Genomic DNA, 16,655 nt, shown 5'->3' on the forward strand with positions numbered 1-16,655 from the left:
GGCACAAATAGCGAACTATTCCTCCTGTGATGACTCTGCAGAGGAAAACCCGCCCACTGAATGAGGAGGTTCCTGCCTGTGTCCGAGGATTAGGTACTTTATACCAGGAATCATCAATTAAAAGAATGTCTTACCAGCAAATGTGTGAGATGTTAGCAGAGACTCACTCAGACACTGGGGTGTAAAGGCGAGGAAGCGCTGCAAACGCCTTCTTTGCTGACGTCTTGTAGCTCATTATTGCCAAGAGGATCATTAGTCCTCTGTGGAGTTCAGGTGCCGCGATGCTGAAAAAGCAGAAAGCTCCCTGTTGGGACATTGCATCCATCACACTGTACATTGGGGACCTGAAGAAGAACAGGCTACAGCGCTCGGCCTGAGTGTATCCAGACCAGAGCTGTGCTCTTCAGACTGCCACGGGACCTAAGGTTTCACGGAGGTCGTACAGTGTCACAGATGTTTGACTCCAATGTTACGTACACACTAGTTTTTTCCACTAGGGACCAGCTAATAGCTATCAATGAGATGTAGTCTGTGCAAATTTTACTATGTTCAAGGCCATTAGCACTTTTGTTGTCAAGTCAATATTTTTGTGCAGATATCTAGATAAAGCATCTCCTTCCAAATATGCGAAATACCTGAAGGATAATTTTGCAGGTAAAGAATTCTAGGTTTGGCCTGTTTTTTCTCTCAACAATTTAAACATTTCACCCTACTCACTTCTTGCTTGTATGCTTTCTGAGCATAAGTTGGATATAATTCTTATGTTTGTTCTTGTACAGGTAAGGCTTCTTCCCCCTTCTGTCCTGTTTCTGGATTTTTTTTTTTTAATCTTTAATTTTCTGTAGTTTGACCATGGTGTGCATAGTTGTAGGTTTCTCTGCACTTATCATGCTTGGTATTCTCTGACCCTCCTAGATATGTATGTGGTGACTGACTTTAATTTGTTGTAATTCTCAGTCCTTATATTTTCAGTTTTTGTTTTTTGATTTTTTTTTTTTTTTTTTTTTTTGGCAGCTGGCCAGTTTGGGGATTCGAACCAGTGACCTTGGTATTAGAAGACTGTGGTCTAACCATCTGAACTACACATTTTCAATTATTTCTTTTAATGTTTTCTCCTTTTCTTGTCCTTCTTGTATTTCCATTATGCATACTTACACATTTTCTAGTTGTTACATAGCCCTTACATATGCTGGGTTTTTGTTGTTGTTGTTGTTTGTTTTTTTTTAAAGATGACTAGTAAGGGGATCTTAACCTTTGACTTGGTGTTGTCAGCACCACACTCTCCCATGTGAGCCACGGGCCCACTGTACTGTTTTTTGTTTGTTTGTTTGTTTGTTTCTTTCAGTTTTTTTTCTATTGGCTTTCAAGTTTTTGAAGTTTATGTTGATATATCCTCAAGGTCAGAGATTCATTCTCAGTTGTGTGCAGTCTCCTCATAAGCCCATTGAAGGCATTCTTCATTTCTGCTACAGCATTTTTGATCTCTAGCATTTCCTTTTGGTTGTTACTCAGTATTTTCAGCTCTCAGCTTACATTGCCCATCTACTCTTGGATGATTTCTACTTTCTCCACTGGCGCCCTTAGCATGTTAATCATAGTTGTTTTAAATTCGCAGTCTGATAATTCCATCATCCCTGCCATGTCTGGTTCTGATGGGTGCTCTGTGTCTTCAAATTAGCTTTTGCCTTTTAGTTTGCCTTTTACTTTTTCCTGATAGCCAGCCATGTTGTACTGTGTAAAAGTGACTCATGTAAATAAGACTTTAATAATAAGGTGGTAAAATCTGTGGGAAGGAGAAGCATCCTATAGAGCTATGATTATGTCTCAGTCCTTGACTGAGCCTTTGCTTCCAGACAACGAACTTCACAAATGTTTCTTAGTTTTATTCTTTCCTTGTAGGTGAAACCAGACGTCTAGGGGGGCTGGAGTTGTGCATTTTCCTTCTCCCACCTGATAGGCTAGATCTGCCTCGAGTCTGATTTTTGCCTTTTCCCATGCTGGTTACACTTTCATAATACCCCAGCAGGTTAGGCTCTTGTTAAGCAGTTTTTTCTGAGGGGAGGTCTTGTAAAGAAGAACATAATGTTCTGGGGTTTTTCACACGGTTCCTTTATCCCTCCCCCAGCTGGAAGCATGAAGAGATCTTTCTATGATATTTGCTGTGGGTACCTGTTTGACCTCATGGAAGTAAATCTCATGACATTGTGAATATCAGTCTTGGAGTATATTGCCTGGAGTTTTTACCTCATCAAATTGTCCGCACTCTGCCTCCAGCAATTAATTAGTCAGTTACAGGCCAGGTTTTCCTACACTACAATGTACTGGGATGCCGCGACACTCAGGACACTAAGGAATGAGGGGTAAGGACACAGGCAGGTGTGCTGAAACCACCGAGAAAATGGGAGGGACGATTAAGCCATCAGCTTTAGGGTGAGGGCAGCTCTTCTGACAGGGGAAGGGTGGCTGGAAGGAGCCAAGAGGAGACAGCTCTTTTCACAGGCCAGGGCCATGGGAACTGGCTGCCTCAAGTCCTGACCCAAGAGCAGTGCACAGAGATGAGCAATAGTCAGCAGTTCCCGGTCCTTCCCTGAGAAGGGGACAAGAATAAGAGCAACCAGCAGTGGGCCACTGTGCCTCTTTGAAGCACAGGCTTGGATAGTAGCAACAGGCAAGACCTGTAGCTCCCTGGGGCCCATTAAGGAGCATAGTGCAGCAGGCCACTGTCTGTCTGTGAAACACATATGCAAGTAGTCTTGCTCCCTGTCAGGTCTGGGTTCTCATCACAGCTCCCTGTGCACAGGTTAGGCCTTCCTGGGAATCCTAAAGGGCAAGGAGCACCTGCCCAGGCTATGGGACCTAGTCCTCAAAGAGAGTTCAAAGACCCTGCACGTATAACTCATCTGTCTTTAATCCAGCCTTAGGATTTTTAGGGACATCTCCCACTTGCAGTCCCCCTTTTTTTCACACTTCTTTATTCCTAGGACCTGTGAGGGTAGGATCATTACATGAGGGTTTGGAAAGAAACCATCAGCTCTGTGGAGAAGTGAAGTTTAATTGGGAAGAGCCTTTGGAAGGAAACCCGGGGGGCGGGGCACTTCCCTGGTAGACAGTGGTGAAAGTTCTTGGGTCAGTCAGGGGAAGGCTGGCCAGCTGTGAGGTTGGAGTGGATTAACAGTGGGTCCACAGCGAGACACTGCACAGTTGCTGGATTCCTTCCAGCAATGGTTAGGTGCCTAGGCTCAGAGAAATAGAAGGTTCCTAGGAATGAGTCTTGACCAGAAATTAACTTTGGTGAGCACTTCCTCTGTGCAGGCACACTGCTATTCATTTTCCATGCAATTGGATCCATGAAGGACATTTTATGTGGATGTGATTATCCTCATGCTACAGACAGAGGCAATGGGGTCACTTAAGAAGCTTTGCATGGGGATGGTATTGGGATAGAGACTGTTGATTCTGGAAGACCAGAAGGAAAGAGAGTCATGAGTATTTCTTTTTCTTTGATCCCCTTCAGGGAAGAGGACAGAGACAGGAGAGAGAAGACCAACAGCACATGGGCAGGTATAGATCTTCAGGCCTGTGGCAACATGTATGTGACCACTGCTGTGACTTCAGAGATTGCACTGAGAACATTTTGATGCTTTTAGACATTTGAATTTCAGGAGATTATTGGTTCTAACCTCATTACCATTTTTCTCTAGTACTTACAATGGGAACTTAGACAAATTATTTAATCCGTTTGAACCTCAAACCTCAGTTTCCTCATCTGAATTCAGGAGAAAATACTGGTACCAGCTCTTAACATTGGGTGAGGGTTTATTGAGCTAATACATGCAGGATGCTTAAAACAGTATCTTGCATATATCGTGAATTCAACAAATGCCCTTCATTATGAATGCAGAGCAAATTCCTCATGGCCTGTCCTATTTCAGTGCATTTTTTCCATAGAAGAGCCACTTGGAACACTATGGAAGGAGGGGGTAGCAGGGGAAGGGCATGGAGACACTAGTGGAATTACACAGATTCCATGATGGGAAGAATGAGGGATTGATGATTTGCTGCCCTGGCAAAGCATGACTGTAGCTGAGGTCGCGTTGGTTGAAGGCTACTAAGGGTGACTCAAAGCTAGATGGACTTTCAGGGTTATTTAACAGTATTGTTCATATTCCTTCTCCATTTCTTTTGTGGACTCCCCATGTTCACAAACACAAGACTGCCCTTATTAGACTAGGAGTGGGGTTACAGGCCAGTAAATTTTTAAGAGGTTCTACTTAAGGGCGGGGGTTCTTAGCCTGGGGTGCATGGAATTCCAGAACAGAGCTGTCCAAAATAGTTCTCTGTAGTGGCTATTAGTAATGGCTCTCTATAAATGGCTGTCAAGCATTTGAAATGTGGCTAGTAGCTGAACTTTCAATTTTATTGCATTTTTACTTAGATGGCCATGAGAGGCTAGTGGCTACCCATATTGTCCAGCACAGTTCTGGAGAGTCTGTGGATGCCCTCGGATATTTTGTAATCCTTTTGGAAACTAGATGCAGAATTGGATGTGTATATATATTTTTCTAGGAAGTGAGTTGCTGTAGATTGATTGAATTGTGTCACCAAAGTTCATATATTAGGAGCTTAATCCCCACTGTAACTGCTGAGGGTGGGAAATCTTATTATGGTAATTGAAAGGTGGGGCCTTGAAGAGGTGATTAGACTGTAGGGCCATGCTGTAGTAAATGGACTAATAATGGTGGTCAGGGGCGTGGTTATGAGGGCTTGCAAAGAAGAGCACATGAGAAGTTAGTCTCTCTGTGTTCTGCCATTTTCTGCCATGTGAGACCCCTGGTTCACTGTCACCACCACCAGGACCCTCACCAGATGTGTTCCTTGGACTTTGGACTCCCCAGCCTTAGAAAATATAAGCAGTAAATTTATTTACTCATAAATCACCCAGTTCCAAGTATTTTGGTGTAAGCAACAGAAACGGACTAATACATGAGTCTGTCCATACCTTTCATCAGATTCTCCAAACCACAAAAATGATTACATGGGCCAGCCCGTGGCTCACTCGGGACAGTGCGGTGCTGATAACACCAAGGCCCCGGGTTTGGATCCCATATAGGGATGGCCGGTTGGCTCATTGGATGAGCGTGGTGCTGACAACACCAAGTCAAGGGTTAAGATCCCCTTACCAGTCATCTTTAAAAAAAACAAAAAAATGATTACAAACTTCTGCTTTAGAGCTTTGGTGAAAATTAAGTTAAGGGCGGGAAGTATACCGTCTTGTAACAGTGCTTTTCCCCTTTCTCATTTTTTTTCTGTCCTCAGCTGTGGGTGGCTCCCCTTGACAATTACAAAGAGAAACAAATTGGAATTGGGGACTTCAGGCCCCACACAAACCATAAACTGCTGGAGGGGGCAATGGCTGTGACCCTGGCTTGTGCAATCCAGGCCTCCTTGAATCAGGGCTCTGTGTTTCAAGAGTATGACACTGACTGTGAAGTCTTCCGTCAGCGCTTCAGGCAGTTCCAGTACAGAGAAGCAGCTGGGCCTCATGAAGCTTTCAACAAACTCTGGGAGAGCTTCTAGTGTTGGAACAATTCCTAACTATTCTGCCCACAGAGATAGAGACCTGGGTGAGGGAACATGGCCCAGAATATAGAGAAAGAGTAGTGTCACTGATAGAAGACCTACAGAGAGAACTTGAGATACTAGAGCAGCAGGTGAGAAAAGAGTTTAGTATCTTTGTAACTAAACTGAAGGAAGTAGCCGAAGCAGCTGGGACTAGACCAAACAGTTTGTGTCTGTGTCGTTTCTCAGCCCCAAGGTTTCTCCACAGTACTTTTCATTGTTCTCTTTTGCTGGAATTAGAATATGTCAGTTATTCTCAACCTCGTTAGAACCTATCTCCCACCTATGACAAAACTATCAATATATTTCTCTAAGTCCTGCAGACCAAATTCTGCCATGAACGGTTTTAGTGTACACTGTGAGCTGGTAATGGTTTTTACCTTGTTAAAGCACTCTAGAAAAAAAAAAATGAGGAAGAAGAACTGACAGAGCGAATGTGGCCCACAAAGCCTAATACTTTTACTATCTTTTTCTTTATAGAAAAACTTTGTCAACCTTGAATCAAGTAGAGTATAGAAGGGATATAAAGGAAAAGGAACATACTTTGTTATAAACTAATGTGCACTTCTGCATAATACATGTTTGGGCTTGACTGAACGGGAAGACATCATGATGATGTAAGATGCCTACATCTATGCTTGGAATCACTGTACTACAACAGCCAGAAATTCAGACTGATACTGCTCAATAACTTTGAGCATATGCTGCTCATATGATTGCTCATATCATATGCTGTTCCTATGATTTTCCAGAATGGCATACGAATCTTGGTAAATCTGAACAATAAATAGTGTAGTCTTCTTTTGATTTCCACATGCATATCTAGAAAATTCATTTCACACTAAAATATGCAAAAATATTTTGTATTTATCTGACAAACAGAAATAAAGTTTATTTCTCCTTCATTTCTAAAGTAAGTGCTTCCAGCTGGGCATCAGGTGTGCTGTGGTCTTAAGTGTGGGCGCAGGTCTCCAGGAGCTGTTAGCTTCAAGGCAGGTAGCCACCCTGGAAGGGGTCTTCCAAGGTTTTTGCCTTTCTAGCATAGCATGGGTTGGTGGTTTCCCCTTTTGTCTCTGTCTTCTTGGTTTTATTTACTATACAAGATTCTATCTTCCTATATCTAGACGTGCACTGCCTAGTACAGGAGTCACTAGCCATGTGAGGCTCTTGAGCACTTGAAATGAGGCCAGTGCAAACTGAGGTCTGCTTTAAGTGTAAAACACGCACCTCATGCAGAAGACTTAGTATGAAAATAAAGTAGATAAAATATCTCGCTGATAATTGTTTGTATTTTTTACATGTTGAAATCCTGATAGTTTGGATTAAATACTACATACTATTAAGATTGACCTCTTCTGTTTCTTTTCCACCATGGGTGCCTTCACCCTCCAGCAGGGTAGCAGCTGCACTCTACATGTGCCCCTTAATGATCAAGAAATGGCCCACCCAGCTCCCATTGCCACCGGCAACCATGCCCTCTTCAGTGGCAGAGCCACCAGACAATGTGTGCACCCAGCAGTGACGAAAAGTTAGCCCACCTGGTGCCCACCAGAGCTGGTGATGCCTCTCCTGCAGTGAGCAGAACTGCTGGGCCAGGACTGTGACCCTCCAAGGCCTAAGAACTGTCCTGCCTGGCAGCCCCCACCCCTAGAAAAGCCACGCCACTGTCTCTACAAGCACCAACAGTGTATGCCACTGAGGTGCTCACAGACACCACTGACATCATACAGAGACTAAAAAGTATCATACAGAGACTTGACTACTGCACCCACCCAGAACCAGCGCTAAAGCACCCTACCCAACTAACACTATAGGGCAAATCCACAGGAGAAATCTTTCCCTACATAAGCTACTCCATAAAATTGTCAGAGGCGGAGAGCAATATCATCAAGATGGCGGAATAGATAATTCCCACAAGTAACCAATTTACAACTACTCAGAAGCAAGGACTGCCAACCTGGGACTGCCGGAGCTGGGGGAAGAGGAGGAGAGACCCATGGAGTTTGTGAAGGTGTGAAAGGTCATGGCAAGAGGGTGTAAGGACTATAGTTCTGAGCCCTGGCCACTTCCAAGCCACCCGATAGGAGGTAGGGAGTGACTGCTACATATGGATTGAAGCTGGAAAAAGCCACAGCAGCACCCTTCATGTAAACCTGCTTGGAGTCTGCAGGGGAGAGGAGGGCTTTGGAGAGCACCATACCAGCCCACAGGCCATAAGGACCATTGGCAAGATTCCACTGGGCCCGCATAGGACCAAGTGACCACAGCTGACTGGAGAAAGGAGCAGCCCAGAGGCCAGTGAGTTATCACCAGGGACACATACGTGGCCTGCCCAACAGGAAGCATTTGGAGTGCAGGAGAAAGGCTAGCCTGCTGGGGGTACATTGGATGCAGCGAGGGAAGCTGGGCTCACTGGAAATTAGTCAGGGTAATAAACTGCAAGGAGTGCAATCTGCAGGAAACACTCGGTCCCAAGATAGAATTTCCACACAATCTAAACCTGGAAGTGATTAATGATTCACACAAAAAGCCTTCCTCACAGAATTGGCAGCAAAGCAGCAAGTTAGCTCAAGTCCAGAGCTCAAGGTCTAGTCCGCACAACTCAGGAACTAACCACAGGACAACACATTAGTTCCTATGCAGAGTCTAAGTGGTAGTGGTACCTATTAATCCATTATAGAACAAAAACAAAACAAAAAACCCACAGACCAGAGACAAAGCTCTGATAACCACTTATAAAACCTAAAACAGGTAGCAGTCTCCTCAAATGCCAAGGCATAAATGTAAAGACACAATGATTGAGAAATAAAAGAGAAATATGTCACCACCAAAGGAAACAAATAAAGTGCCAGCAAAGGATTCAGAGGAACAGCAGATCTATGAAATGTCTGACAGGGAATTCAGGACAACCCACTTAAGAATGTTAAGGAAGTCATAAGAAAGTACAGATAGAAAATTAAATGATATCTGGAAAACAATTCAGAAACAGAATGAGAAACTTGACAAAGGAATAGAATCATTTTTTTAAAAAAAACAAATAGAAATTCTAGATATAAAGAACACATTGTTCTATTTGAAAACATTATAGAAAGCTCCAATAGCAGATTTAATTGAACAGATGAAAGAATCAATGAGCTCGAATATAAAATACACAAAATTGTCTTATCAGAGGAGCAAAAGGAAAAAAGAATAAGAAAAAGTGAAACAAATACAGGAAACATGGGACTCCATCAACTGATATAACCACTGAATAATTGGCATACCTGAAGGAAAAGAAAAAAGAAGAGATGTAGAAAGCATATTTGAGGAAATAACAACTGAAAATTTCCCGGATATGGAGAAAGATGTCAGCATCCAGGTACAGGAAGCTCAGAGGTTACCAGTCAAATTCACTCCAGAGAGGAACACCATAAAGCACATCATAATGAAATTATCAAAACCCAAAGACAGAGACTACTGAAAGCAGCAAGAGAAAAGAAACACATAACTTTCAATGGAGCCCCAATACGTCTCTCAGCAGATTTTTCAGTAGAAACCCTACAGGCCAGAGAATGGGATAATATATTCAGGGTGCTGAAGGAAAAAGACTACCAAGCAATAATTCAACATCCGGCAAAACTAACATTCAAATATGAAGGAGAAATAAAGTCTTTCCCAGACAAACAAAAGCTAAGGGAATTCATCAGCACTAGACCCGCCTTATGAGAAATGCTAAAGTGAGTTCTTCAGTCTGAAAGAAGACAATGTCAAGAAGCAGCAAGAAAATATTTGAAGGTACATATCTCACTAGTAAAGTAAATACACAGACAGCCTCAAAATACTCCAATGTTGTAAAGGTGATGAATAAGCCACTTGCATCCTTAGTGTAAAACTAAAGGACAAACCTAACAAGACAATAACATATACAACCATATAAGAGACAGGCAATATTAAAAGATATAACTTGGAACAACAAAACATGAAAAAGTGGGGGATAATGATGCCAAAGTGTAGAGTTGGCTGTTTTTTTTTTTTTCTTTTTTCTTAGATTTCAAAGTTAAGTTGTTATTAGTCTAAAATAATTTGTTATAGTTATAACATATTTTTGTAAGCTTCATGGTAACCATAACACAAAAACTTATGAGACATACTAAAAACAAATAGTGAGAAATCAAAATGTAAGGCTAGAGAAAACCACTCAACCACAAGGGAAAACAGTAAGACCAGATAAAAGGATCTACAAAACAACCTTAAAAAAATAACAAAATGGCAGTAATGAGTCTGTATATATCAATAACAACACTACATGAAAACAGATTAAGTGCCCCAATTAAAAGACACACGGTGTCTGAATGGACTATAAATCAAGGAACAACAATATGCTGCCTCCAAGAAATTCACTTCACCTATAAAGACACACACCGTCTGAAAGTGAAGGGATGGAAAAAAATATTTCTTGCAAATGGAAACCAAAAAGAGCAGGAGTAGCTATACTTATTTCCATCCAACGAAAATAAAAAAAAGATAAGATAGGTCATCATATAATGATAAAGGGATCAATTCAACAAGAGGACATAACAGTTCTAAATATATATGCACCCAACTCTGGAGCACCAGTTATATAAAGCAATTACTATTGGACCTAACGGGAGAGATAGACTCCAACACAGTAATATTTGGGGACTTTAATATCCCACTTTCAGCAGCAAAGGACAGATTGTCCAGACAGGAAATTAACCCAGAAACACTAGAATTAATCTCTACCATAGGACTACTTGACCTCATGGATATTTATAGAACATTTCATCTAACAGCTGCAGAGTACACATTCTTCTCAGCAGCACATGGAACATTCTCTAGAATAGGCCATATGTTAGGGCACAAAACAAGTCTCAACAAATTTGAAAAAATCAAAAGCATATCAACTACCTTGTCCAACCACAATGGAATAAAATCAGAAATCAACACAAAAAGGACATTAAAACCAGACGAATAATGGAAATTAAACAATATGCTCCTAAACAACAAATGTGTCAAAGAAGAAATCAAATTACTGGCACATTTTGAAAAACCTTTTGACAGATATAAAGAAGGTGAACATATATAAACCCAATGACCCAGTCATTCCACTCCTAGTGTGCTAGAGTACTGCTAATGTTCTTTTTCTTGATCTGGGTGGTGGTTACAAGGATGTTCACTTTGCGACAATTCACTAAACTGTACACTAAATATTTGAGCATTTTTCTGTTTGTGTGTCATGATTCCATAAAGGTTTCTTTTAAAATGAATATACAGGTGGCCCTTGAACAACACAGGTTTGAACTGCATGAGTCCATTTATAAGTGGATTTTTTTTCCCCAATAAATACAGCCGGCCCTTTGTGTCTGCTGGTTCCACATCTGTGGATTCAGCCAACAGTGGATTGAAATATGCGGGGTGTGGAACTGCATATATGGAGGGCCAACTTTTCATATCTCCTGGTTCCAAAGGGCAAACTGTGGAATTTGAGCATCTGTGGATTTTGGTACCTGAGGAGAGGTTTCTGGAACCAATTTCACACGGATGCCAAGGGATGACTGAATAGAAAAAGAAATTTCTCGTGACCATGAGCCTCTAAGCGTTAATGTGTTTCTTCAGACTGAGTTATTACAATTATGAAATACTAGTGGTCAAACAAGATATGTATGTTATAAATTTGGTTAATTATAAACAAAAAATTAAAATTTATTAAAAATCCCACTCCTAATGATATGGATGAATTTTTAAAAAATTAGTTCCTATCATGAATGAATATTATTTCCAGAATAAAGCCTGGCTCACTACCAATTATATCCCTATTTCTTGTTTTCAGAAATTATATGTATATGGAATGGAAATTATGTTATGGCAGGATCAATCAAAATTTTTAATTTCCCTTAGAGTTATATGGCCCAAATCACGTAGTGAAGTATTGTAATTTTTTCTAGTGGTCTATCAGCTGACCAAATGATGAAGTCCTTCTTCAGTTCTGTTGAAAGGAAAACACTGGAAATTATTTGCTATGCAGGATCCCCTATCCAGTCATTTGTCTCTCCATTTCCAGGCAAGGATATTTGAAAGTCCCCTTGGCTCCTAGGAGACGAAGAATTCTGGGGCAATGCACCATAGTAAGACCAGGGCAGGGGAGAGTGATAAAAGAGGAATAGAGAAAAGGAGATAGGAAAGGAGAATTTCTCTCAAGGTTTCCCTCAGACCAGTTTTAAGAAGAATGCATAAAACTTAAGATTTGAAAAGAGATTTCTTTAAGATTCCCCATGCTCATTACAGGGGTGCACTCCCAGGAGCAAGTGACCCTTGATTTGAAGACAGTTAACTGAGGACTCCTCAGGGTTTGCTCCTCAGACTGCCTCTCCAGAAGCCTCTCTGAGCCTCAAGCACCCAGGCTGCTGCTGACCTGCAGCAGCTGGGGAGCTGCAGGCCTCAAAAGTGAGGACACTCCCAAACCATTGGAGGGAGTCCCCACTCTCCCAGAGGACTTTGGACAGGCCTGGGCAACTGTGCTGAGTCTTCCTAACTGTACCCATTTTCAAGCGGCTCTGGGAAGATACATCCCTTGCCCATCGCCAGAATGAGGCATGGGTTAAGAGCCCTCAGAGAAAGTTGAATCTCCGTGGGGAGAAGCAGGCCCCTGCACTTCCCTGCTACGTCATTTCAGTCTTCTCTGTGACTTCTACTAGGGTCAGTTCCCAGAGGGTACAGCGTGCTGAGCAGGCTGGGTAATGGAGGAAACACAACACCAGGAAGGAGAAAAACTAGTTTACAGAGATTCTTCCCAGTTATTTTGGTTCCATCCCAGAGACCAGCAGATCCCAGAGGTCCTTGCAATGCAGCCAGCTTCGAAGTTGATGACTGACATGCAAGGGCCCAGAGAAGCAGATGGCAGAAGTGCTGGTGCAGCAGCATTTCCTGAAGTTTCTGTCCAGGGATGCCCAGAGCCAATGCATGCCCATCATCCAGGAATCTGCAAGGAGACCAGGCATGCTGGCAATCCCAGAAATGGAAACACGGTGAGATAAGGGCGACTGGCACTGGATGTTTCAAAATTGAGGGAAAACAAGAAGATTTTGTACCCACTCTTAATTATTGGTGCAGATTTGGCAATTGGATGAGAATAAGGTACACATTAAGTTCACATTTAACCCTAAAGTGGCCAGGATCATATGTCCAGGGGATTTATATAGACAGCCAGCACTGGGCCAGCCTTTGATAGAATTACTGGGCTTCTAAGTTAACCTATGCCCCCAGGAGAAAGTACATGAGAGGTACTCTAAAACAGTAGTTCTCAAAGTGGGGTCGCTGAAGCATCAGCATACCTGAGAGCTTGTCAGAAATGCTAATTTTATGGCCATAACCCAGGCCAACTAAAGTAGAAACTCTGGAAGTGGGGCCCAGCAATCACTGTCTAAACAAATTCTGGGTTTTAAATGCTCTGCTAGAGAAGAGGACAGTCAGTGTGAGGTGAGTTTTGGGGCACTATGAGGAACAAAAGGGATGTGAAGTTGAAGGAAGGATTTGGATAGGTCAGGAGGTGATACTGGGGGCTAAAAGCAAAGCATAACCAAAGACAGATTAACATCAGGCATATGTGAGCTGGAAGAGAGGAGAGGGGGTTGGTGATGATCGTGTGGGGCAAGGTGAAGAAGGGCCTTGAGGTCAAGGTCAGGAGTGGAACTTGAAAGTTGTGGGAACTGGGGAGCTGTTGATGCTTTAGGAGTGGAAGAGTGACATGATGTTTGAGGAAAAATTAATGAATATGTATCACAGAAATGTGGAGGTTGGGTGTTTGTGGAGAGTCTGCCTTTCCAAGGACATATGCCCCTTGTTTCCAGCTTTTTCTGTGACTCTTTTGCCTGAGAATGGTTAGAGGAGGGATGGTTTCCTGATCAGACTGTGTACAGGGAACAAGAAGTACTTTTGGAAGACATGGCAACCCCTGTTAACAGGGCAGCTTTTTCTTAGAGCTCAGGCATGGAACACCTGGTAAGGTGATATCCTGAGAGAAAAATCGGTTTGGATCCCTCCAAGAACCCAGAATATCCTAAGAAGGGATGCCTGGACTCATAGGAGATAGAGGTCACTTGCTCAAGGCTCTAACATAGGGAATACCACCAAAATAATGTCCTTACACTCCTGTCACTTATAGTAGAATGGGGCGTGAGGTAAAGAAGAAAATCCAGAATAGCTCCCTTTGTGGAAGCTGAGGACCTCCCTGAGGGAGGCCTGGGGATGGGCAGATACATGGGTACTGCCTGAAGAGACAACCCCTTCAGGTATGAAACCTTATGCTACCGAATTCAGAGTTCCTTTGAAGCATCCACTGCCGCCCTCTGTTTGGAGTCAGCTCCTTCTCGCCACCCCAAGTCTCACACAGAGCCTGAGGAGGGACAGTGAAAATCTTTCTTGGCACTGCCTAGTTCATCCTCTCTACTTCATCCATAAATCCCAGCTCTGGAGCAGAACTGCTTCACGAAGCAGCTACGCCTGGATTGTTCCTATAACTGGATTGTCCAGATCTGATGGTGACATGGTCCCTCTGCTTCTCCCACCCGTGGCTCCTGCCCTATCCCCTCATATGCTCATGATCACTGATCCTTAAGAGAGTTTCCCTGACTCTTTGTCTCGTCTTGTATAGCCATGTCCTTTGCCTGAACCCAAACGGTAGTAAGGAGCAGGCAGCACAGAGGGAGAAGGGGAAAGCAAAGAAGATAAGAATAAGAATGGAAGGGCTTCCTTTATCCCATTCTGCCATTTCTTTCCTTAGTGTTCATGTCTCCATGGACACATTGTCTGTCCTTTTTCTGAGATAGTGAGGGCTGATATAAGTCGGCAGGTTGCATGGGGAATGGGGCCTTGAGACACCATGTCAGAGGGCTGAAAGGGAAGAATAAGTACTGACGAGTTGGCCAAGAGCCCTGACTTCTAAATCCTGTTCCACAAACTTTGAGGAAGAAAATGTGCTTCTTCCTTGAGCACTTATATTCTAACGATGGTAGAGTATATGAACTCAGAACAAGGAAACTTCAATTGTCTTCCTGTTTCTGCTCAGACACATCTCAAGGCAATCATTTCTTGCCACTTGCCTTAAATAACTGATCTTTCAAATAGGACCCATGTTCCATGTTTTGGCCCCTGCTGTGAATGACATCAGTGTAGATGAGGACCTGCAAGATGAGCTCTGAAGCTAACAGGTATTATAACAGGGCTGGCAGCTTTGTGAAAATGGAATGACCTTTTGCTGACCTGTTTTTGTGACTTTGCTGAACCTCATGAATGGCAGTAACTGCTGCTTCCATTGATCCAGTACTTCCTTGAATTTTTAAGTTAATCCCTTTTTTCTAAAAGCTACATGAATAAATGTCCTTTGAATGGTGGTATGATAGCAGCTATCTAGATGCTAACAAACATGGATTCACACTGAGTGAAGCCCTCTACAGGAAGTTGAATATGCCCTTCTTAGTTCCTAAGGCAAAATCAGATAGTTCTGGAAGGGATGGTGGGGTGGTCACAATCCCCAATACTTGAGAGTATAACGGGATCCTTTCCACCCAGTTCACTTCCTACTCTTGGCTTAGCTCTGTCATCCTTTTCAGTGGCCATTCTATACAGTCACTTCTTCCCTCTCTTATTTCAAGTTCATTAGTTTGAGGATGCACTTAATAGTGTAAGTACTGTCCACAAAATTTCACCGCAAGCCATCACATCCCCTCCATTTTCAGGCATTTCAAGTCGGGGGACTCTAGTATATTTCAGTTCTGTTACTCATAAGCTGTCTACCTAGCTGAATTGGGACATTAGTTTATAGTTTAATGCTAAGAGGACAGGAGCATCTCTAGAAAGGAATGTAATGCCAGAAGGCTACCTTTCTCACCATCATTATCAGGCCTAAAAACCAGCTGGAAGTGATGGAAAGCCCATTAATTAAGGGTGCTTAAAAGCTGTATGAGTAGAAAAAGTTTACTTTCTTTTCTAAATAACTAGCTGAAGGATGAATGAAGAATGTTCCAAATGTTTATGGAACATTTACTGTGGCCCGTCACTGTGTTAGGCATACTCACATGTGTGTCCAATTTAATCCTCACAGTAGCCCTGAGAGGTAGAAATTATTATCCCCATTTTACATATCTGAAAACAGGCTTAGAAAGGTCTCTTGGTGGAAAATATACCTAAAGGCATCTTGATTCCAAAAAATAAACATTGGCCATTTCTGAGCAATTTTGTAACAAAGAAGTTTTGTTTAATGATTAAATTTAATAAGAAACATGTCATTTCTGTTAAAAAGTAAAATTTTATGAAATACTTAACAAATATAGAGAAGCTTTGGCCAACATCATAAACCAGGATCTGACATAGATATAAATCCATGTCTTCTAACTTTCCTTGACATCATATTGTCTTTTCTTAACAGATAATCAATTATGCCAATGGGGAAGGTAAGGAAATTAGTAACATCAGAAAATAGTTTCCAGTGGTCTGACTCTGACTGGGCCAATCACTCTAAGCCACATGCCTTACTTTGCTCTGACACTTCTGGATGTTCCCTTCTGCTATTAAATGTGTACCAAGGCTTAGAGGCCAAAGGGCTCTCTTTGCCATTCTCAGGAAATTAGTTTTGCAAAATCTCCAGACCTTCTTGCAAAGCATTCAAGTGTACAGGTATGTGGCAGAGCAGCCACAAATATGGACCTTCTTTAGTCCTTGGAGCAGTATTGCACGTTTGAAAGCCTCCAGTCCACATAATGAAAAAAAAGGCCATTCACCACTGTCTTGTGCTTTCTACAAAGAGACAGATATCTGAATGAGGGCCCAGACTGCTTCCCTTATCATTTCATTCTATATGCCTGTGTTGAGAGGATCAGCAGGAGAAGAGATATCAAATGCTTACAAGGTTCCTAGGTCTGTGTTGGCATTCAGTCCTTTCTTTGCCACTTGTTTGACAGAAGACATTGTGGTAGTGGGTACTCAGGAGAGAGACAACTAGAATGAAGGCACTTCTCCAAGGGCAAACATTGAATCCTCTC

General features: G+C 42.4%; 1 protein-coding gene across 1 annotated transcript in view; it reads right to left on the reverse strand.

The window, feature by feature from the left end:
• Window positions 1-252: 252 nt before the first annotated feature.
• Window positions 253-16,655, reverse strand: part of LOC134368471 (zinc finger protein 75D-like) — a 33,116-nt gene continuing 16,713 nt past the window's right edge. The window contains 1 exon segment of the mRNA XM_063084933.1: window positions 253-284. Within this exon segment, the coding sequence (XP_062941003.1) occupies window positions 253-284 (32 nt within the window).

This window comes from Cynocephalus volans, chromosome X (assembly GCF_027409185.1).
Source record: "Cynocephalus volans isolate mCynVol1 chromosome X, mCynVol1.pri, whole genome shotgun sequence".
Lineage (NCBI taxonomy): Eukaryota > Metazoa > Chordata > Mammalia > Dermoptera > Cynocephalidae > Cynocephalus > Cynocephalus volans.